At 40.7% G+C, this 23,189-nt stretch overlaps 1 protein-coding gene across 2 annotated transcripts in view; it reads left to right on the top strand.

Moving 5' to 3' along the window:
* LOC126469895 (uncharacterized) overlaps positions 1-22,153 on the top strand; it is a 485,688-nt gene extending 463,535 nt beyond the window's left edge. For both annotated transcript variants that reach the window (XM_050097238.1, XM_050097237.1), the window contains exons 24-29: positions 3,235-3,465; positions 11,513-11,663; positions 13,915-14,176; positions 14,673-14,794; positions 20,215-20,350; positions 20,443-22,153. In XM_050097238.1, the coding sequence (XP_049953195.1) occupies positions 3,235-3,465; positions 11,513-11,663; positions 13,915-14,176; positions 14,673-14,794; positions 20,215-20,350; positions 20,443-20,711 (1,171 nt within the window). In that variant the 3' untranslated portion in view covers positions 20,712-22,153. The remainder of the gene's footprint in view (positions 1-3,234; positions 3,466-11,512; positions 11,664-13,914; positions 14,177-14,672; positions 14,795-20,214; positions 20,351-20,442) is intronic.
* The last annotated feature ends 1,036 nt before the right edge of the window (positions 22,154-23,189 follow it).

Genomic DNA, 23,189 nt, shown 5'->3' with positions numbered 1-23,189 from the left:
GAGGGCATGGCGCTGCAGCAACGCTACGCAAAGTGTCGCGCAAAGCAAGAACAGGAGCATCCGGGAGGTCCAACTTCATTGGCGTGGAACCAGCAGCAGAGAAAGTGCAGCTCTACACAGAAGTGAAGCGGAGTGAAGACGCAGTAGGAGAGGGAGGCAGTGTCGAAAGAAGAGGCTCTGCAGAGAGGATGTGTAAGGTACTCCGTGCTTGAGCCAATTCAACTGAGGCAGTAGAAGTGCAGGATCTGTTTGCAGACATCCGGTAAATTGGAGAGACATGCCACAATACCTTCTAGAAGAGATGCACATGTGGAAAGCATAGCCAAGGAGGTGGAGAGTGGAGGTGTACCGAGTTCATTTGAGCATGGACCGGTAGAACCAGATGCATGGCAGAGTGTAGCAGCGTGCAGGTCTGGTGAAAGTTTAAAATGGTGTAGAAAGTCTAATCCAATTACAGGTTTGTCCACGTCAGTGACATGGGAAGTCCAAGGAAAGGTGGTGACTGGTGATAGGCAAAGTGACATCTTGATGGAGCCAAAGACCATGATAGGAGAGTGATTTACAGCAATCAAATTGAGGTTAGCAGGAGAAAGCATGTTGCCCACATGCTTGGCCAGAATGGTGCCGACTTCAGCACCAGTGTTGACGAGAAAGTGACTGCCTGATGACAAGTCAATGATGTAGAGACATCGCGCCACTGGAGCAAGTGGTGCAGCTTTGGACAGTAGATGCTGTGAAGGATCATGGCGGGACATAGTGCCTAATGATACAGATCAGTCTCGGTTGGGAAAGGTGGAAGGCTCGCGAGAGTTGCAGACGGCATCCCCGTAAGTAGCGTGGAACCAGCACAGAACAGCTGACTACATTGGGGGCTGGAAGCCAATCAGGTTGCAGCTCAAGTGAGGTCGACGGTTGTCAGGGGTCCGCAGGCAGTACCTCATGTAGGCCGCTAGGTGGCAGCTCCTGATAGTCAGCTATGGTGCTGAGGTGAGGGCACTGGTCTCTATCGCCAGAGTGTGGAACCAAAGGTGCAGTCATGCCAACTGATGGTGACGGGGATGTTGTCTGTGACTGGCAGTGTCGGTGATCAATGACTGCGTGTATGCCCCATTGATCATGCTTAGGGAAACCTCAAGAGGGTCGGTGATGTGAGATAACAGGTGGAGTTGTAGGTCTGGTGGCAGTTCGACCAACCAAAAAGTCCAAAGCATGGCGTCTGGTAGTGTATGATCATCAGTCAATGTACAAAGGCGCTACCAAAGCTGCAAAGGTTTGCAGTCGTTGAGGTGCTCGTCATGGATGATGTGGTGGATAGCCTCTGCCAGAGGGTGAGAAAGGTATTCAGTAAGTAATGTTTCTGTCATTAAATACTTGGGAAAGGTGGGTGGCGATAGTAGCAGATCACTGATGAGATCTGGACGAGCATGGAGGTGGCTCACCAGGCAGACAAAACGTGCATCATAATCCGAAATCCTGTGGGTATCTAGTATGTGACCCACCAACATGAACCAACTCCAATTTGCAAAGCAGGCATCAACCAAAGTCTGCATCAGACAGCGGCCACAAGCAGCACACTATGTAGAGCGAGCCGGTGCAACCGACGGTGTGATGTGTCCCAACTGCAGGCCCGGAGACAGGCACAGTATGGGTGTAACGGCCGGTGCCATTGCAACAGCAGGTGGGAGGTGATCGTGATGTGACCAAGGGGGGCTGATACTGAAACCGGCACAGAAGAAACACCCGGTGCTATTACGAGAGCAGACGGAAGGTGAACGTGATGTGACCACGGAGTGATGGTCGCAGTAACCGGTGCGGCAGCGGCAGTGGCGACCGGTGACTGCGTAGCTGATGGGTGGAACACAACGTCCGTCACACGGTTATAGTTCACAATGTCGCTAAGTGGTGTGCTCTGTCCGGGGAGCAGTCAATGCTGCGTATTAGCATTTGATGGTGGCCATGTTGGGCTGGTAACAGTTAAGTGGCCGCTGGTATGGTAGGGGTCAGGTAATTTTTCACTTTTAACCAAATGTACATTAGGAACACTTGTATATATGCAAGCACAGTTAAAAGGGTGCACGGCACTAGTACAAAACAACACTGGTAGATCCATTGTTCCGAAGGCAATGTGGACCAGCACACAAAGTTTGTTAACAATGAAAATAAGCACAAAACAATTCCCGAATCCACAACGTTGAAATTGGGGTCACCACTGTGGGTTTTATGTGGTGTAGAACCATAATAACACACTTTTAGAGTAAGAATTAATGCTCATTTCGGCACTGAACAGAGAAAATACAGAAATGGATGTAGAACATGGCACGAGCAAAGAAAGGCAGAATGCAAAGCCAATGAAAATAGTCCAAAGAGGTGATGCTATGCACCAGTGATGCCACACATGTGTGACAAGTATCTTCAATGAAACACCTCACGTGTAAGAACTGTTTGCTGTGTAGGTGTTCACTCTGTTATCTCTTAGGGCATAATATTCTGAGCTTCACATACTTAAAAACTGAATTGAAGTTTAAATTATAAAATCACAAGCAGAACAATAATGTTGAATGGTAAATGTGCTCATTGCCATGAGCTGTTCAAAATAATAGGATTTTTATAGTTTTGTATAAAAGTATCTTTTGACTATAACCTATGGATATGTTGATCAGTATGTCACAAATAACTCAATATATGGTTATCAAACCAGAGCCAGTTATTGTTGGCAGCTATCCAGGAGAAATAGAGTTTGAACTCAAAATATTACAGTGTAGCAGGATGTGGAGTTAAGTATCAAATTGCCAAAAGAAATTAAAAACAAAACATGTTACTTCAAGAAACATGTTAAAATGTATTTAATGACAGTAATTGCTGCACTGTTAATATACTTAAAAAATCAATGTGATATAATAAAGGCACTTGCTGCTAGATGAAAGTAAGCTGTAGAGATTTTTGGACCACAGTTTTTATATGTATTTTATTAGCATTTGTGTATAACTTTATTACCTATGCATGTAAACATTTCCATCATCCATAATGGGTACATTGGTCACAGATAGATAAATAAATAAATTTGATACTTCAGAAAAAGTGCTATGTTCAAGTAAATTTCTCAATATTACTAGTGTAATAGAAAATGTCATTTAGTGATTTCCTACCTAACATTCATACCGAAAACTGTATAGAATATTTGCTGCTATTTTTTTACCAATTTTTAATTGAACTTAACTGTTGAAATCTTTTCAGAGTGCCTTTTCGGCCTTCTGGCACAAATATCGTTACAAACACTGCACCTACTCCAAATGTCCGAATGCGCATTATTACACATAAAGGACAAGAAGCATCTGTAGTGGGCTTGGGAGAAGAACTTCAACTCAAAATAGAAATTGATCCGACCAGTGCCTTCGGAGTTTTTGTTCGCAATTTGGAAGCACGCACAGACAATGGAGAGCTGTTGACCTTAATTGACAATGTTGGGTAAATATTATTATAATTCTTTTTAAAATTTAGTTTAAGTATATTGAGCACTAGACTTTCACACAGTATTCTCTAATGTACACTATGTGAGAAGTAGTGATTATTTCATTACAGATAACTCATTTCTTATTATCACTAATCAAAAAGTGAAATGGAAAGATGTAACTAATCTCTGTAGCAAATAACCTGCCACATTTATCACATTATATACACAATATATGAGTATCTGAATGCAGTTGTAACTAGCCTAATTAGCTACATATGGAAATGTGATGCAGGAAGTAAGCTCACAAGTTATATTACAGAAATAAACTGCATCTCAGAATTTGTAAAGGAGTAAAGGCAATTTTTACTCTAACTGGAAAAGTCACTTTACAAATCAAAATAAATACAAGGTGACAGAATGGATGACCATGATTTACCTTCAGGCTGCAAAACTTCAGTATTGAAGGTAGACACATATCAAAGCAGAAATAACTTTTGGAACTAATAGTTTCCTTCTGGGATAAGGAAAGAGGGACAGGATGCAAAAGCTTATAAAGGAGGAGCAGGTCACCAAGACTCCAGGATGAGAGGGCCCACATATTGTAAGGGCAAGAGGGCAAGAGAGTCTTTCGCAGCATACCCCTCTTTCCTCCTTGAAGAAGGAATTAACAGTTCAGAAGCTATTTGTACTTTTATATGTGTCTGTTGGCGGTATTAAAATGTTGCTTCCTGGAGATAAGTACTGGCCAGTTATTCTGTTTCCTAGAAATTCTCATGATGAGCTTTTTCAGTAGACCTTATGGTATGTAATTCATAGTATATGAAGAGCAAATTTTGCTACTGTCATCATAGTTACTGTAGATTAACCTCTTTTACTGCTTGCTGTAGAAACAAGTTACTGGATCTAGGAAATTATATTTGACTTTTTAACTACATGTCAAAGTATCACACATCTTGCTATGTGATAAATTCATCACAAATGGAGCATCACCTCATTCCCACATTAAGGTTTAATTGTGCATGGTGATCTGAAATGAAAAGTTCACATTGAGCATACATCCAAGTAAACCAGACACTCAGTTTCAATTCATTTGTGAAATGTTATGAGACTGCAAACACTCTATTTTGTATACTTCATAAACAACTTGTATCACACATTACAGAATATTACTTGAACATGTGGAATCAAAATCAGACTAGACTAATGAGGACTAATGAATACACACAATGACCTGCAAAACAGATCTGTAGCAAATTTGTTTATTCCATGTTGAAAATGTGGTATGAAAAGTTCTAGTAGAATGTACACTCACCAAATAAGACTATGAGAATGGGATCAGTAATTGGGATATAAAAAACTTAATTCCCATATATGTCGTAGCTCGTATATATTTTCACCTGATACTGCATCCGTACAGAATGAAGTATAACAAAGAACTGACTAAAGTAAAGATGGAGGCTCGACAGAGCACTTAGAGTTCACAGATATTAAGTTTCATGATTGATACAAACTATTGACACCACACAGCCCCCCCCCTCCCGCCCCCCCCCCCCCCCTGCAGTACGGGTACTACAGAAGATGTCCAAGGGCGAGAGCGTGTGGGTGTCGAAATCGGTGGAAACTGTGCGCATAGGCAGGCGCACCACAGGTACTTCCACCTCGAACAAGGTGGATTGTGCAGGCGGAGCGGCAAGAGGCAGGGCAACTTCGTAGTAAGTCAGCCACTGTGCCCGGATGAGACAGCGGCCCTTAAGTGGAACGAGCCATCCGTAGAAATGAAAGCACTTAGAGATGCTCGGTGACACTCGCGCAGGAGTGTGAGGTTGTGTGCAATGTTGATGTGTGAGCGACCATCCGATGGCGGGACCTTGGTATCTGTCAAAAGAATGAGCACTCAGCCATCGAATGTCACTATAGAAACGTTGTTAACTTGGTGTGGTGGCACGCTGCAGGACAAACTGATAGTAGGTGCGTGTGTCTCCAATGTTGGAGGTGAGGGCACAAAACCTCTGCAGGGTGAAACAGAGGATGAGGTCGGGAAACCAGCGAACAGTGGCGAGTTGTCTTTGGCTGAAGAGGTGTGTGGTGAGGTTGATGGGAGCATGTCTTTGTTCTTGATCAAGGATGGATCATCTGCAGAGTCTGACTGCGGTGATGTGAGACAATCAGGGTCGATGAAAGCTGGTTTCAGGCAATGCAGAGAAACTGTCTGTGTGCGGTCTTTAATCATGATATCAAAAGTCGTGTCCCCCCACCGCAGGACCTTGTAGGCGCCAAGATAAGGTTGAAGAGGCTGTCGAATCACATCATCATGCAGCATGATGTGGGAGCAGTCGGAGAGTACAGTGGGAACATAAGTCTCGGGCAGTGAGTGACTGATGGGCAGGTGCAAATGCGTGTGAAATCTGGCAAGGGGGGAAGATCCTCACTAACCTGGGGAAGAACAAGTTCCTCCGGTAGAACTGGATCCTCACCGAAAACAAATTCAGATATAGTCCCCTGTAGGTCAGGTTTATAGGTCGAGCATAGACCAAGTAGCACCCATGGGAGAGCTTACGACCAGAGATAATCATGGCATCGAAGGGCCCTCTCGAGGGTGTGGTGCCATCGCTCCACTAACCTATTGCTTTGTGGGTGATAGGCGGTATTGTGTATTTTTTTTTAATACCGCAGATATTGCAGAGAATGGTGAAAAGGGAGGATTCGAACTGTCGACCCTGATCAGTGGTGATAATGGTCGGGCACCCAAAATGAGCTATCCACAAGCCAATGAAAGCCTTGGCTACTGTCTCAGCAGTAATGTTAGGGAGAGGGACAGCCTCGACCCAGCAAGACAAACAGTCCATAGTTGATAAGATATATCTATGGCCCTCCGAAGGAGGAAGAGGCCCAATCAGATCAATATGTATGTGACAGAATCGTCCTGCGGGAATGTCGAACTTGCCCAGAGGCGGGGATGCGTGGTGGCTGATCTTGTTGCATTGGCAAACGACACATCTGCGTGCCCAGGTTTGACAGTCCTATTTTATATTCTTCCAAACAAAACGTTCTGACACAAGACATGTGGTTGCTTGAACGCCCGGGTGGGCTAGGTAATGCAGGGCATCAAAAACCTGTTGGCGCAGCCCAGGTAGGGGCAAAGGGCATAGGGTGCTGGTCAAAGAATCACACCACACCTCGTCGGAAACACCAGGGAATTTAGCCTTTGTGAAAACAAGTGATGTTTGTGGGTCACGTAGGAGAGCTTGAGAATCTTCGTCAGAAGCTTGGAGGGAGGCCAGATCGGAAGGATCAACATTGTGGGAAACAGCACTGATCCACAAGAAGAAATCCGCAGTGACATTATCTGCACACTTGATGTAACGGACGTCCATTGTGAATTGAGAAAGCAAGTCAAAGTGGTGGTAACATCGAAGGAGTGGGTCCTCAGGTGGGTTGCAGAACGCTTCTGCCAGTGGTTTGTGATCTGTGAGGACGAAAAACTTACGTCCCTCGACGTCGGGGCGGAAATGTTTGATTGCCTCGTAAACAGCAACGAGTTCTCTATCAAATGCAGAATATTTTCTCTGAGCTGTAGATAGTTTCTTGAAGAAGAAATGAGGGGGAGAAACCATGTCACCCTTGCGTTGTTGCAACCCTGCCCCCATCATGATGTTGCTGGTGTCTGTAGTGATGAATAACTCGGTAGAGGGGTCGGGGTGGGCGAGTGTCACAGCATGAGCTAAAGCAGTCTTCAGAGCCTTGAAGGCCTCTAGCATCAGAGCAGTCCAAGAGACGGGTTTGATACCGGAAGTTTGTTTGCCTGATAGCGCATCTGTCAGTGGTGCCTGAACAGCGGCGGCGGAAGGCAGATGGCGACGGTAGTCATTGATGGTGCCGAGGAAATGGCATAGCTCTTTTGTAAGTAGTCAGGGGCAGCAGAGACGTGATAGCCTGCACACGAGATTTGAGAGGCTGTATTCCGTCAGCAGAGACGGTGTAACCTAGGAAGGAGACTGACTCCTGGCGCAACTGAAACTTGTCTTTGTTGGTCTCGACACCATTGGAGTTCAAGATCTGGAGGACTGTAGACAGATGATTTTCATTTTCCTCTGCTGAGCTGCTGAAAACGAGAATGTCATCCACATAAGCAAAGTAAAACTCGAACTGTCGCAAAATAGAGTCAATGAAACGTTGCCACATTTGTGCCGCGTTCTTTAGGTAGAATGGCATGAAGTGGTATTGGAATAAACTGTCTTAGGAATGTCTTCCAGCGCCACAGGAATCTGGTTGTAGGCACAATTACAGTCAATAACACTGAAATGAAACAAGTGACATCTGCTACTCTGGTAAGGTGGGGTTGGCCAGTGCACTGACTCAGCATGACACACTTAGTTTTCATTATGGCACCCTGATGGTGTCATGCTGCCCATATTGTTAGCTATGGATGATTCTGAATTGCAGGTGATAGTTCTCCCACTCTCCACTTTCTCATACTGAAGCTTCTCCACACTGCACATTGGGAAATGTGCACAATCAAGGTCATAGAGTGATATCACCTGTACTGGCCTGATACAGAAGTTGTAATAGAACACATTATCCAGAGCTGCCAGCCCTCCTTCCACAATCAGTTAGCCTCAACACAACATTTCAACTCTTGGGTCATGCCCTGATTAGCCCTGGCAGTGTGTGCATGTTGATTTTGCTGGACCATTCTCGGGAGGAATGTGGTTGCTAGTTCCTGATACCCTCTCTGACTTTCGATATGTGAAATGGATAACTACCACCACCATCCATGCCCTCACCAACACATTTGCAATGGGAGAGGGGGAATGTCCAACTTCCACCCTAGTTTCCAATAAAGGCCCTCAATTCATGACATCTGCATTTCAAGATATTTGTGAACACAATGGCATTGAGCACCTAGCCACTGGCTGTTCCCATCCCACATCCAATTCAGAAACTAAGCAGATGGTCAGGACCTTCAAAACACAGATGTGCAAGATAATGATGGCAGCCAAATATGGGGAAGCACTCCAGCTTTCTTATCACCTTCTTGTCTACCTCCATAAATGAACCTAGTCTAGCTAAAGTTTTGTATGAGTGCAGACCCCGCACCATCTTTGTCCTGCTGTGCCCAGCGCATTGGACCCTATGCTTTTACATACAGCAGTATTACTGCATGGACTCCCACACTGGACTCGCACTTTCTGACAGGACCCTGAGTGGACCCAAGGCAACATTATTGGCAGTAGGAGGTAGCAAATGTATGACATTGCAGCTGATCTGAAGCATCTAGTCATGCAATGAAATCAGCTCTGGGCACAAGATGTGGATCCCCTCTGCCCCTCAGCCATTGACTGGGCATGAACTACACACCACACCAAGGACAAGCCTGCCCAACAATCTGCTTGCTACTGGTATAACCACTGCCCTCATCTTAGGCAATGACAGGGGGTTCATAATGACCAGCAATGGGAACCAATGAAGGTGGAACCACGTCCATCCCCTAAGCTGTTTCCAGCTCCCAACAACATCCCCTCACCACACAATCAACAGAGACTGAACATTTTCAGACTGACATGCCTATGGAGGTCGAAGCATTGCCCATCTCTACTATAGCTGACACTCAATTGCCTGCAGGTATGACCAACCTGCACCCCAGAACTCAGTACCTGGAACTCCCACAGACACCACTGACCTTTCCCAGTTGATAATGCCAAGAAACTACTGCAGGAGACTTTCCACTGACATAAGGGTGTCTGTAAATATCATAGCCCAATGCTTGTAAGTTAGTTCTCACAAATTTCCAAATGTGTCATTAATAGTGGAATGATTGACCTTGCTGTTTGATATTTTTGATTCAGATTGCTCTGTGAACTGTTTGTGCAAGCACAATATGATTTTGCTACACTCTAGACTTTGTTTATGGCTAGCTATTCACTTTGTGAACTCTGCCATCGTCAAACTCAGGAACCACCCATTTGTTCCACCAATCTCTGCATTACTGCCAATGGCCTTGCTGCAGTGGTAACAAAAGTTCCTGACACATCATTGAAGTTAACTGCTGTTGGGCTTGGTTAACACTTGGTTGGGTGAGTGCCTGGGTCTGGTGAATGCTGTTGACAAGCATAATGCACTCAGGGGTTGTGAGGTGAGTTGAGGAGCTGCTTAATTGACAAGTAGCAGCCCTGGTAACGAAAAATGACAATGGCTGAGAGATTGGTGTGCTGACCGTGTGCCCCTACCATATCTGCATCCAGTGATGCCTGTTGGCTGAGGATAACATTGCAGTCAGTTGGTACCATTTGGCCTTTCCAGGCCTTTTCAGAGTATCTGTATTACCAGCAATGTGAGTATCATAAGCAGTATTCCACCTACACATAGTAGGGTAGAAAGCATATGGTACCAATCATGAGTCTGTAGCCACAGTTAACCAATTTTTCTTCCAGAGAGACTACTTCTTTGAGACTGGGAGGAGATTGGGTGTGAAAGAAAGAAGTAGTGGCAAGATGAATCTTTGAGTCTGACTGTGATGTGCAATTTCTGTCCAGAATCGGGCCCCAGTCCCATACTTATGTTTAAGGTATCAAGATTATAAGCAGTGGAATTGGCAGGAGATGATCAGTACAGATAATTCAATTGCTAGTGGCGACAAAATTATACGAGGAGATGAATATCATTCTACATTTAAAAAAGTTATCTTTTGCTTAGTAATGACATAGAAATGAACATTTTTCATTGGGAAATAATTCTTTTCATAATTATAACTACATTAGTAATGAAACAAATAAAATTTAATTTCTGCCTTCATTGTATTGTGTGAAGACTGAATGGAAATGGTATTCAGAGAACAATAGCAGTATCATGCTTCTAAAGTAATAAGTCCAGATCAAGGAAAATGTGTTGAAGATATAACAACAAACAATTAAAATGCTTGAAAATTGGACCCTTTGCCAATGAGTTTACCATGGTTGGAAGGGACATTGGAAGTACTTTTCCAGAACCTCCATCTTTGAGCTCTACTATGGTGTCATGGCACTATCCTTTGAGGGCTGTCTTCACTCAGAGGAACAGGAAAAAGTCCATCAGGATCACATTTGGACTGTAGGAAGTGCATTGCAGTGCCTTACCAGGCCAGATAGCCATTGAGCATAAAGCAGATGTGGCTTAGTGCAGTGTCATAATGCAGCTTCTAATTTGTGGCAATGCCTGCTCTCACTCAATTGACCTCTCCCTTCAATTTTTTCAGTCATAGATCAATTCTTGTGGCCTAGAATCATTCGAAAACTTAATCATCAGTTTGAATTTGCCACATCATGCACACATTGCATATTGCTTTCGTTTCTGCCTACGAACAGACATCCTCTGTAAGGTTCATCTTCTACACTCTCTCAACCGTTTTGAATCACTTGTACAATCCAAGGACAGCAGCTTTTGATAGGCTTGCAGTCCTAGACACATGGTGGATCATGGCTAATGGCTTCTTAACCAGTCTTCCAAGTCTCAAACGTAATTTCATGGCATAGTCCTGTTTCTACAGAACATTGCATTTTAAGCTTCAAGCAAGCCTGTAAACAGGGATACACTAAAATGATGATATGAGCCACATGAAAGCTCATAAATGAATGATGTCAGGTGCCGGCCGGTGTGGCTGAGCGGTTAAAGGCGCTTCAGTCTGGAACCGCGTGACCGCTACGGTCGCAGGTTCGAATCCTGCCTCGGGCATGGCTGTGTGTGATGTCCTTAGGTTAGTTAGGTTTAATTAGTTCTAAGTTCTAGGTGACTAATGACCTCAGAAGTTAAGTCGCATAGTGCTCAGAGCCATTTGAACCAATGATGTCAGATATGTTTTCAAGATGACTTCCGTTTTCATCGAAATCAATTGGATCAAGGGCACTGCAATGTACAGTCTTGTCAGAAATAAATAAATCCATACTTTTTATAAAAATCATGTATGTATACATACTTTTTGTAATAATCACCACAGAGGGCTTCTAAAATGGAGGCTAATTAAATTTCCAACGATTAAAAACATCATCAAGGTAAGAAATTCTAAAACAATACTTTTCTTTATTACAGATGTCCACGTGACCACAATATATTCCCAGCATTGCAGGCAGAAAGAGGAACAAGAGATTTGTTTGCAGACTTCAAAGCATTTCGTTTTCCATCAACAGCAACTGTGAATTTTGTTGCAACAGTGCAGTTTTGCCAGGATGTTTGTGAACCTGTAAGATAATGTTAAATTTTGATGCAAATTGTTTACACAAACTTTGAAAAGAGAAAAATGTTGTCATAGAGCTTTTGAGTACCATATTTAACTTATAAAGTCTCTCTCTGTCTCTCTCTCTCTCTCTCTCTCTCTCTCTCTCTCTCTCTCTCTCACTGCTCACACACACACACACACACACACACACACACACACACACACAAAAAACCAGTATATTAAATGCAATTTTGTTGCTTGAAGCAAGATATACTCCAATATAACTTTCATAGATGTAAATTACAATACCATACTATTCATTTCCATACTTGGTTGTGTTCCATTTAACTGATGACCGCCTGTGCAATGCAGTAGATGCCAGGCAGCAAGCACTCCATTACCCAGTGATCAGATGCCGTGTTGCCAGTCTATTGTTGTGGTACAACATGACTACATTTAAAATAAAAGCAAATAAATTTTGTACTCACCCACGTCACACAAGGAGATGCTGGAAATGCCTGTCATTATTTTCCACACATTTCTGACATCTACTCAAGAAATTATTAATTACGTAATGTAATTCTCTCTGAGATATTGAATTAATTGATTCACGGATATTATCATTGAGTTCCTTTATCGTGTGAGTATTTGTTGTGTACACTACGTCCCTCAGTGCACCAAACAACGGAGTTAAATCAGGACTTCTAGTGGGCCAGATATTGTTACTGATCACTTTTTCTTTGAACACATCATGAATTGCATGCAAAGAAACATTGACCATATGAGCCCTTGCTGAATGCTGTTGAAAAGATGCGAAACTTCATTCTCTTTCACTCAGTTCATTAAAAAAGGGTCGCAAAATGTTGTGCACATATCTCTCACTTGTAAATGTGTCATTAAAAAAAATTGGCTTGTTATTCTGTCACCAACAACTGCACACCACACCCCTATTTTATGATCATGAAGACATTCCTAATGAAGCACAACAGGTCTATCTGTGCTCCAATATTGACAGTTTTGGAAATTAACATACCCATGTAAATGGAACCAAGCCTTGTCTGAAAACAGAATGAGATAAAGATCCATTTCACCAGCATGCACTTGTTTGAAAACCCATTCACAAAACTTTACCTTGTGCACAAGATCACCAGGTTAAAGTTCTTGTACTACTGATATTTTATATGGCCTTAGCCCAAGCAGCTTAGCACCTCTTTGTACAGAAGTGCACGATATTTGTGTTTGCTGTGAAAGACATCTAAAAGACTTTTTAGGGGTATTTTCCGGGCGGTATGCAATGACATCAAGACAAGCTTCTGTGGGCACTGTACATTGTTGTATATGCTTCTTGTCCTGAACACTTCCCATTTCATGAAACTTATTGACTAATTTATGAACTGCATCATGACTTGTAACTCAAACACCTGGCAACTTCTTTTCAAACAATCTCCAAACAGTTCAAGCGGACTCTGTATGCATATACGAATCATAAGTAAACACTCATTGTGGAATTGAATAATTCACTCTACCCATTGTTGCATTCGCAAACTTCACTGTTACACTCGTGATGCCTGTTTCACTGCTCGAATGACACTGCCTGACTAGGCGCCTATGTCTGTATGGCCTTCTGGCAAAAACTCACAGAAAAAGGGGGTATAGTGCAGCCCCACAGGACTCATTTGACTGGCAGGAGCGGCTTCTGTGGCCGGCCTGCAATACCCCATTTAGGAGGTCATCAGATACCCTGTAGATATAAAATAATAAAAATTAATCATAACTGTTCTCCACATTCTTTAATAAAAAATAAATAAAAATATATTCACATCCACATCTAAACTTCAAACTTCAAAAGCCACTGCATGATGTTTGATGGAGGGTACTTCAAAAGTATTACTGTGATTTTCCCCCTTATTGCTCCATTCACAAATGGTGTGCAAGAAGAACAACTGAATTTATCTTTATCATCATTTCACAAAATACTTGTCAGAGAAAGTAGTATGTTTCCTGACTCTTTTTGCAACATATAATCTCAGAATTTAACAATAAACCTCTCTGTGCTGCATAATGCCTTTCTTGTAGTGTCTGCCACTGGAGTTTCAATAGCATACCCATGATGCTCTTACACTTTCTTGCCAAATGCATGATGAATGTGTATAAATTAGGTCTAGCTTATGGCAATACCATAAGTAGTTAATGCTAAAATCTAAAGAGTAGATAAATTTAGAAATTGTTTCTACTTGTACAGAAAATTCATACTGTCCTTGTTATTTTTCCACAGATTCGTTGTAACAATGGAGTACAATCCTTTGGTAGGCGAAGGAGGCGAGACTTGACTCAAAGTATCGATTCTTCAGGAAAAAATTCAGTTGTTAAAGGAAAATGCAAATTCCAAGAAGAAGAAAGAAAAAATATGAACATATCATTAAATGAAACTAATGAGAACACCTCTACTGATCCGAATTACTGTGATGAATCCATCACTGAAACTACTCCTAATGAAGACCTTGAACTGGATACAACAGTTCCTGTACCAATAAATGGTAAATCATAACATGGGTTCTCATTGCTGGGGAGGAAAATTAATGTGTATTCTTTTCATATTTCATTTCATGCTGAAATGATTGTTCTGTATTCGCATCAAGTGGGTAGAAAACTGTTATAACTGTGGTAAATAGATAATACTTTAAAATTATCCTGTGTTGTGAAGTGAAAGGAGAGACAGAAATGATGCCCTTGAAATCAGAAACAACAATTGTTCGTACACCATGGTAGGGAATGGCTACTTAAGACTCCCATTTAAAAATGAAAACTGGATGCTTTACTAGAGTAAATGAAGGAAAATAGGTAAGACGGGGACAGAAATTAAAATAAACTATGAAAGAAATAATGAAACTAAAAAGTTAATGCAGTGTTAACAGTTAGATAAAGAGTTCAGCATAATATTCTTCTACATTTCCATTAATTTATAGATAACATTGTTGATACTCTTTCTACAGCTATTCATTCAGTCTCTGAACTATTTTATATTTTGTTTAGATTATGATGCTGATGTAAGTGAAGAACGTCCAGTTACTCCAGCCATAGGTGATGTAACCAATGCAAGTATTCAGAAGGAGAGTGGACCAGAGCTGCCCAGTGCATTGCCATTACAGTTAAGGGTAAATATATATTTCATTTTGGCATTAGTAAGCAACACAGTATTCAAATTAATTAAAATTATCATTTGTGCAAGGCAGAAACAGTCAACGTGCACATGATTATCACAGAATGGAAATTCCCAGTTTTAGAAGATAGCATTATTAATACACTATGATCGTTATCTGTTATCACAGTGGAGGAAGCTGGTCGGCAGTACACTGACTGATGTATAACTTTTTTTTTTTTTCCCCCCTCCAGTTGGACAGATACGAGTGTGGTAAAATAGTAGATGAATCACTTGATATGATGGGCAACCACAGTTGTGACTATACATTTCAAATGATGAAAAACATGACAGCACATCAAAATGATTTATTAATCATGACTATTTTTGTGACATTATAGTCACATCCTCAGGTAACAAATTGTTGACTTTTTAATACACAATTTGTGCACAGGCACTGGACTCAGCGACTTGCAAACCTAAGGTGTGGTACAGGTAGGTCGATGATACTTTCGTGGTGTGGAGCCATGGTGAAGAACAGCTCGGTGAATTCCTGAGACACTTGAACAGCCTCCACGCCAACATAACATTTACCATGGAAGTAGAAAAGGACAAGAAACTGCCATTTCTAGATGTGCTGGTCACAAGGGACGGCAAAAACCTGGGACACAGCGTGTATCAGAAACCGACACACACAGACCGATACCTGCACAATCTGTCAAACCACCACCCGAGCCAGAAAAGAGGCATGATTAGTATGCTCGTAACGAGAGCAGGATGAATTTGTGAGCCTCAACACCTCAAACGAGAAATGCAACACCTGGAAACTGTTCTGCGGAGCATTGGGTACTCCACAAATTACATTAGAAGTGTAACAGAGCCAAACACTCGACGAAGTAAGGAAGCAGAAAAAGAAATGTCGGATACGGCCTTTCTGCCATACATTCCCAGAGTGACGGACAGAATCGGCCGTATATTGCGCAAACACGGCGTAAAGACGATTTTCAAACCAACAAGGAAGATCAAAGACTGTCTTAGATCAGCGAAGGAGAAAAGAGACCCACTTGCAATGTCGGGAATATACCGTATACCATGCACATGCGGAAAAGTTTATGTCGGAATGACTGGATGATCACTTAACACCAGGATCAAAGAGCATAAGCGACATTGCAGGTTGGGGCAGGTGGAGAAATCGGCTGTGGCAGAGCACGCACTGAATGAGACCGACCACATAATAAAATTCGCCGACACGGAAATTCTGGCTGTAGAGAAGCACTATCACATGCGCTTGTTCAGAGAAGCTGTAGAAATCCAAAAACACATGAACAGTTTCAACAAGAAAGAGGAAAGCCTTAAGGTAAACAGATCCTGGCTGCCCGTACTGCAGCGAACGACCGTCGCAGGTAGCAAGAGGAGAACCGCACCGGAAATGACCGCGGAGAAGCCCTTGGACGTTGGCGCGCCAGGTACATATAGTCTGCGGCCGCAAGCTCGCCTCCAGCTCACCACCGGCAATGGAGGGTGAAGCTTTGACAATGCCAGCCACTCGTGCTGGCGAAACGTCAGAAAAATCATTAGATGAACGTAGGCCGAAGAACCCGGGACAGAAGCCAATAGGCAGTTTGTCAATTTGTGAAAACTTTGTAGGAGACTGCTATTATTTACTCTTATAGAGTTTCAAGGATTTCATGTATGGAAAGGTCAACAGTTTGTTATCTGAAGATGTGACTATAATGTCACAAAACTAGTCATGATTAATAAATCATTTTGACCCAGCTATTGCAGTTTTTGTCATCTGGGAAAAAAAGATAGCAGAATTCCTTACTTTTGACTAAGGCCTGTTAATGGAGTGTAAGTGGTTGAAAACTGTTAGTTTGTCACATATAACAGTGACCAAGATAATGTCAACATATGCAACACATGGCAAGAAAAGTGAATATGGAGTAAGAAACAATCGTCTGTTATAAGGACCTCTAATAATCATTGAGGATTGTCATAAATAATCATAGAACTAATGAAATACATTTGATGTCAGAATTCATGCAATATGCTGCTGCAGAATCTATTCCTATAATCACAGTCCAACACAGCCTACACAAATTGATCATTTGCATCAGGAAAACACTCTACAGATACTTATTTGCCACAAATGAAGCCAAGATCCTACTATACAGTGTGCAAACATTAGAAGAGATAATGTACATTTTATATAACAGTGTGCTGTTCTCTAACAAAGATTCCATCTTCACTAACCAAAATGTATGTAATTAGCTCTTATCAGGCATACTAGTTGAACACATTCCATCGCTCCATTGATCAGCAGAGTTGAATAATATTAAGCATGTATGGTACATTTTAGAGCAGAAACTGTGGAGTTGAGTTCCATCCCCAGTGTAGCAGACAGAATTGAGAGTTATATTGTATGGTGAACAGCACAAAATTTCACTAGAAATAGTGCACACGTTTCTGCATCCATTGTATGATATACTGACACTGTGCAGCAGACTAAAGAAGATCATTTGCTAGATTAATAACACTGTGTTGTTGTTTTTCCATTCCCAAGGTAACTATGCATTTAGCAGAGTGGATTGAAAGGTAACATACAGATATTATTTCATGATACTTACTGTATGGGAGGAGACTTCCATTCTGCATCTTGTTGGCTATCTTTCAACTTCTGTAAATAGTTTCTATGCACAGTCCTTCCAGTAGGGCACAAGTTTCAAAATAACCTGGGCATAGAACCATAGCAGTTCACATGTATCCAGTGTGGCCTTGGTGGTGGGCTGAAAGTATCTCCCACTCAGTGTTATATTCAATGGACTTAACAAATGAATCTGATGGTATGAGCTCAGAACTGCATGATGAGTATGAGCACCTCCCATGAGAATTGTGCAATTTTAACATAAATGGAATCTGTAATGTGGGGCCATTCCTAGTTGTGGAACAGAAAGAGATTCATAGAACACAGTCACAGGGATTCTCCATGCAGATTACATCACCTTGCATTTTTTTGTTAATGGTTCCTCAATGTGCACATTTTCTTTTATTTCGATGTGTAGTGCTAGGCACAAGATTCAAATTCACCCCATGCCACTATTCTTTTTAGAATTCCATTGCCAGACACCATGCAATGTACAGTGGCCAATACATGTCGTCCTCTGTTGTTCCTCAGTACCCAGGTCATGGCTTTTACAAAGTGCAGCTACCCACATTCAGTATTGTAAATGTAGCATACAAAATATGGAATTTCTGTACAAGGTCTTCCAAATGAACCTAATGATTACTACTTGGAGATTTGGTGCTGGTATTCCACTTATTGGTCATCCTGACATGGTTCAGAACCAAGGCTGACACAGACAGCAGCAAAGAACAAGCACAAAATGGAGAGTGCTGCAGTCTCCCCCACAGATCCTGACCACTGTAAATTCTGCTTTGCCAACAATAAATAAACTATTGCTCACTGATCTCTTCACATCCTCTCTCTGCCAATCTCCTCCTCTCCCCTCTCTCTGTCCATCTCCTCCTTCTCACTTTGTCTGTCCACCTTCTCCTCCCCCTCTCGCTTTCCATCTCCTGCTTCCCCTTCTCTCTCTTCTTCTGCTGCCCCCTCTCTCTGTCTGTCTCCTCCTTCCCCCTCTCACTGTCCATCTCTGCCTTCGCCCTTTCATTGTGCATCTCCTCCTCTTGCCATTCTCTGTCCACTTCCTCTTCCCACACTCTCTTTTCACTTCCCCCTCCCATCTATCTGCCCATCTTCTCCTCTCCCCTATCTCTTTCCATCTCCCCCTCTTTCTGTTCTTTGTCCATCTCCTCCTCTCCTCTTTCTTTCTGACCATTTCCCCCTCCCCCTCTCTCTTTGTCCATTTCCTCTTCCCCTTATCTGCACCCACCTACACCTTCTCCCTCTCTGTATCCACATACTTCTCTCCCCTCTCAATCTCTCAATCTGCTCCCACCTCTTCTCTCTCCATGTTATAACCCCCACATCAATAGGAGGTTGCTGGTTCTTACCCTGACAGTATTTCTTCCCATTTAGTAAATACTATGTGTACCAAATGTGGTTGAAATTAATCTAAGGGTTTAGGTGGAGCTTTTTACCCATGGCTTTGCCCCTGTACACACATGCCTCATACGTTTGACATATATTTAACATGTGTCACACATATTTGTACAAACATTTCACCTGTATCTGTACCACAGTTCGCCCTGCAGTTTCAGTTTCACATAGCTCAATGTTTATGGTGTTACATCTCCTGAACTACATTGTACAATGATATAATTTTGCAAGTACATCCTGTGGTATATGCGGATACTGCCTGAGAAATGTGTTGCAAATAGATTTGGTAGCAAAGAAGTAATGAATTAAAATATCATGCATGATGTGACAGTTCTTCACACATATCCGTGTTTATGACATCATGTCTCCTGAACTATATGTCATACAATGATATATTTTTGCAAGTACATTCAGTGATATATGTGAATACTGTTTGTAAAATGTGTTGCAAATGGAGTTAGTAGTAAAGCAGTAATAAATTAAAAGGCCATGGCTGATGCAGCTGTTTTTCTGCCTGAACAGCATAAATATAGTAAGCAATAAACTTCTTTTTCCTTCGTCATTTTGTGGGGGTATCAGTGAGAAAAAGTTTTGTAAGGGTTTAAAATTGTGTGTAAATTTGGTTGCAAGTCACTAAGTGCTCTCATTCACAAATTCTGGGTGAAAATAGTCTGGCAGTTGGCACATTGTGAGCTACACTTCTTTTTCACCCTTCCCCCCCCCCCCTCTTCCCTTCGCTACTCTCTTTTGAGAGATAGTTAGCTTAGTTAGCTCTTTATCAGTAGCTCTTTCTTGACAGTAAGTGATTTGTGCACCTAGTTTGATTGAAATCAGTCCACTGATTAAGGAGGAGATATGGAACATACATACATTCACTTTTATAGTAAATATGGATGTTGACATTTGCATAAAGAAAAACTGTGGGCTAAGTAAACACAGTTCACATTATCTGCAGAACATTTAAATAATCAAACACTGACAGAGTTGATAGGGACAACAGTCATAGTTGTAGGATCTTGGACCAGATCTGGTTTCCCCATGCCCACCAAACATGGGAACCAGATTACTGAACATTAAATGCTAATTGAAACTAAATTAGTAAAGTTATCAAAGTAGTATGAGACAGTGAAACTACCATGCAGTAAAGTACATAGTTCTCATTCTTTTAAACCAATTAATAATGTAAGGCATCTTACATTGAAAGCAATATAGCATATGATTAATGCAGAAACATATTATTTTTCATTAACCATTATATGCCAAATCATTGAAACTTAAATATATGAAGATTACATCAGAGAAGATAAATTTAAGTTAGTTTCTGGCGTAATGTAGCCTATAAAATGGAGCTAAACTAATATAGATCCTTTTTCCAGCTTGTTGTTGGGGAGGACATCATCCCAAAGCCTACAAAGCCAACAATATTCAAAAAAGAGACTTCAAGAGGAGCAACAGTACAAAATACCATGAATGATGGAACTGCAGATGAGTATCTCAATACAGGAGCCAAAGGTTTGTTTCTGTCTCTAGTGTAATTATGTATTTGATGAACACAATGTGTTTCACTCTTACTAACATTATTCTCCCTCTCTTTTTTTTTCCAGATGAATCTGTAGATGCAGATTCTGTTTGTGCAACTAAATTAACAGTGGCATCATCGATTATTGCCATTATACTGTTCAATATAAGCTTTGTGTTTTGTATTATGTATTTCTACAGAGTTCAGACTGAACAAAGAGTCAGACATGAATCCTTAGAACAGAGACTGGCTACAAGCCAGATTCCAGAAGTTTTATTTCGGAATGTTTACGATCGACTACCACCAAATCCGACATTTAGTAAGCTTGGAAATGAAGTATGTTCAGATAAGTAAATATGAAAAGTTACTTGTCATTTTTATGTAAGTGGTTTGAGTGAATCTGATGACTAAAACATAAAAAAACTCTTACAAGAAGTGCTAGTAACTATGATGTGAAAGCATATTTGTGATATCTTTCATAGTGGACTTCTGTAAATGTTTTTATTCGAACTCTGTTTATAATACATTTTTGTGACATGTGCTGACTAGTATTTGTTAAATGGCCAAATGTTGAGGACATGTTTATTACATTTTCTTAACTTAAAGCTGTTTGATTATTCAGGTACTTGTAAATATAGTTCCTTAACTTTGCATTACGCAGTTCTTGATCATAATACATTGTTTCTCTCCTCTGACATTCGAAATATACTCTTTTATGGTTCCTTTTTCTTTGTACATGACAGTATGAAACAGATTTCACTCAGTGTGTTATGATGGCTGTAAAAACTAAGTATGCTATGATCATTAAAACAAGCAACGAAATGAAGCTACCAGAATTATAGTCCTAGACTACTGTGGGCTCTATACTGTCATCATTTTGTGGCTTCAGGAGTTCAGGTTTCAAATAATGTGTGAAACAGAGAGTAGTGTCACGTATATTACAATATACTTAAAACCATACAAAGTTGCAGCAGTGCTGTACAACTAAATTGCTTGTGTATTGTGAAATAAAGCCTGAATCCTGGTATGAACATTTTTCATTATATCTAAGGGTAATTCTAGCTACAGTAAAACACTAACTTTATAATCTCCAGAATAGAGAAGATACATGGAAATTAAAAGTGCAGAGGTATGCATGAAACTGAATTTGAACCATGTAGCACAGATAAAAACTGTTGAAAAATGTATACCATGGTTCTTTAAGACTCATATTGTAATGTACTTCAGCCAATGAGATGTCAATAAGCAATAGTGCATGTATCACCTTATATATAAATGTTAAGCTCCAATAACGAGCCATTACAAATCTATTGAATTGAATTTGATACATGTAGCACAGATACAAACTGTTGAAAAATGTATACCATGGTTCTTTAAGACTCATATTGTGATGTATTTCAGCCCATGAGATGTCAATAAGCAATATTGTAGTATCACCTAATGTATAAATGTTAAGCTCCAATAATGAGCCATTACAAATCTAATCATCTGGTTGCTGGAGCAGCTAATGTAGAACAATTCTCTAATGTTCTGCAAAAAATCAATAAGAGGAGAATAGTTGTTATGGTGCAGATATCATCAAGTTACTCTAATTTAACTAAAGTTGATGCATTGATCTGCAGTCCCTAACACATTTCCCCTTCTCATTGTAATAGTTTTAATCAGACTGATGCTTCATTATTTATTTTATAATCATTTGAGTTCATCTGATCTGTTTTAACTAATCATGTTACTGTAGTATTATGTAAACTAGTAGTTTTTATTTTAAGACTTTTTCACAGCCAAATTCTACAGTTGACTGTAATCTTCCATTATATGACACAATCTGTCCTCTATTTTGTATGATTTATTGTATTAAATTTGCATTGGAATACAGAGTTGTTTTTAATTTTTAGTGATATAATGGCAAAGCAAATAGTACTCTGTATTTAAGTTGAACTGTTTAATACTAGGCCACTCAACATAGAATAACATGTTTGTTTTTATTTGTACTTAGAACAAACAATAAGAAAACTACCATACACAAACCCCTTTTTAAAACTGAAATTCATAATTCAGAACAGTGAAATGTTCCTTACTTCATGTAATTGCATTCACAAATAACCATTACTTTGCAAATTATGTCATTAGTAGAAAAGAGTTATCATCTCTTTCCACTAGCTAAATCTCTGAAAGCTTTAAATATATCATTTCAGTACTGTTCTTTATCCTGTTCCCCTATAGTGATACCACAAATTCCTCTTTGAAAAGAATAATCATCTGTTAAGTGAAATCTGACTCTAACTCCATCATTCTCCTCATGGACAAGGACCAAAGTCCAAATGTGATATCAAGTATTTCTTTGAATGCTATGATCTATTTACAAACCTTTTTTCTTAATGTGTGCCCCTATTCCCATAGCTACTTTCTTCACTCTTTTACTAAAACCTATAGATCCAAGCCAGCCAGGCTTCTGACTACAGGTGTTTACATAGAATGCACTAGCAAATTGTCTACCTGTGGACAAATACCTTCACCTTGTCACATGAAACCTACTAGTACAAGTCAAAAGAATTATTTTCTTCAATGCCTCCTCAGACAACTGTTCACGTAACATACAATCTTGCATTCTAACATACCATCATGGTTACTCCCTTGCTATGACAATGTATTTATCATCAGATTTTTTAGGATTTTTTAAGTGTGTAACTACCAGTTATGGTTGCTTCAGGTGCCTAACATAACCACGCACTCTGATTTTAAATACCAACATCAGTTCAGTAGAGATACACACAGAGAGAAATCCTTTCTTCATAAAATAATAAAGAAAATAATCAATTATTGACAATATAA

Source organism: Schistocerca serialis, chromosome 3 (assembly GCF_023864345.2).
Source record: "Schistocerca serialis cubense isolate TAMUIC-IGC-003099 chromosome 3, iqSchSeri2.2, whole genome shotgun sequence".
Classification (NCBI taxonomy): domain Eukaryota; kingdom Metazoa; phylum Arthropoda; class Insecta; order Orthoptera; family Acrididae; genus Schistocerca; species Schistocerca serialis.
The sequence above is the reverse complement of the archived record's forward strand: the minus strand, read 5'-3'. Positions and strand labels throughout refer to the sequence as shown.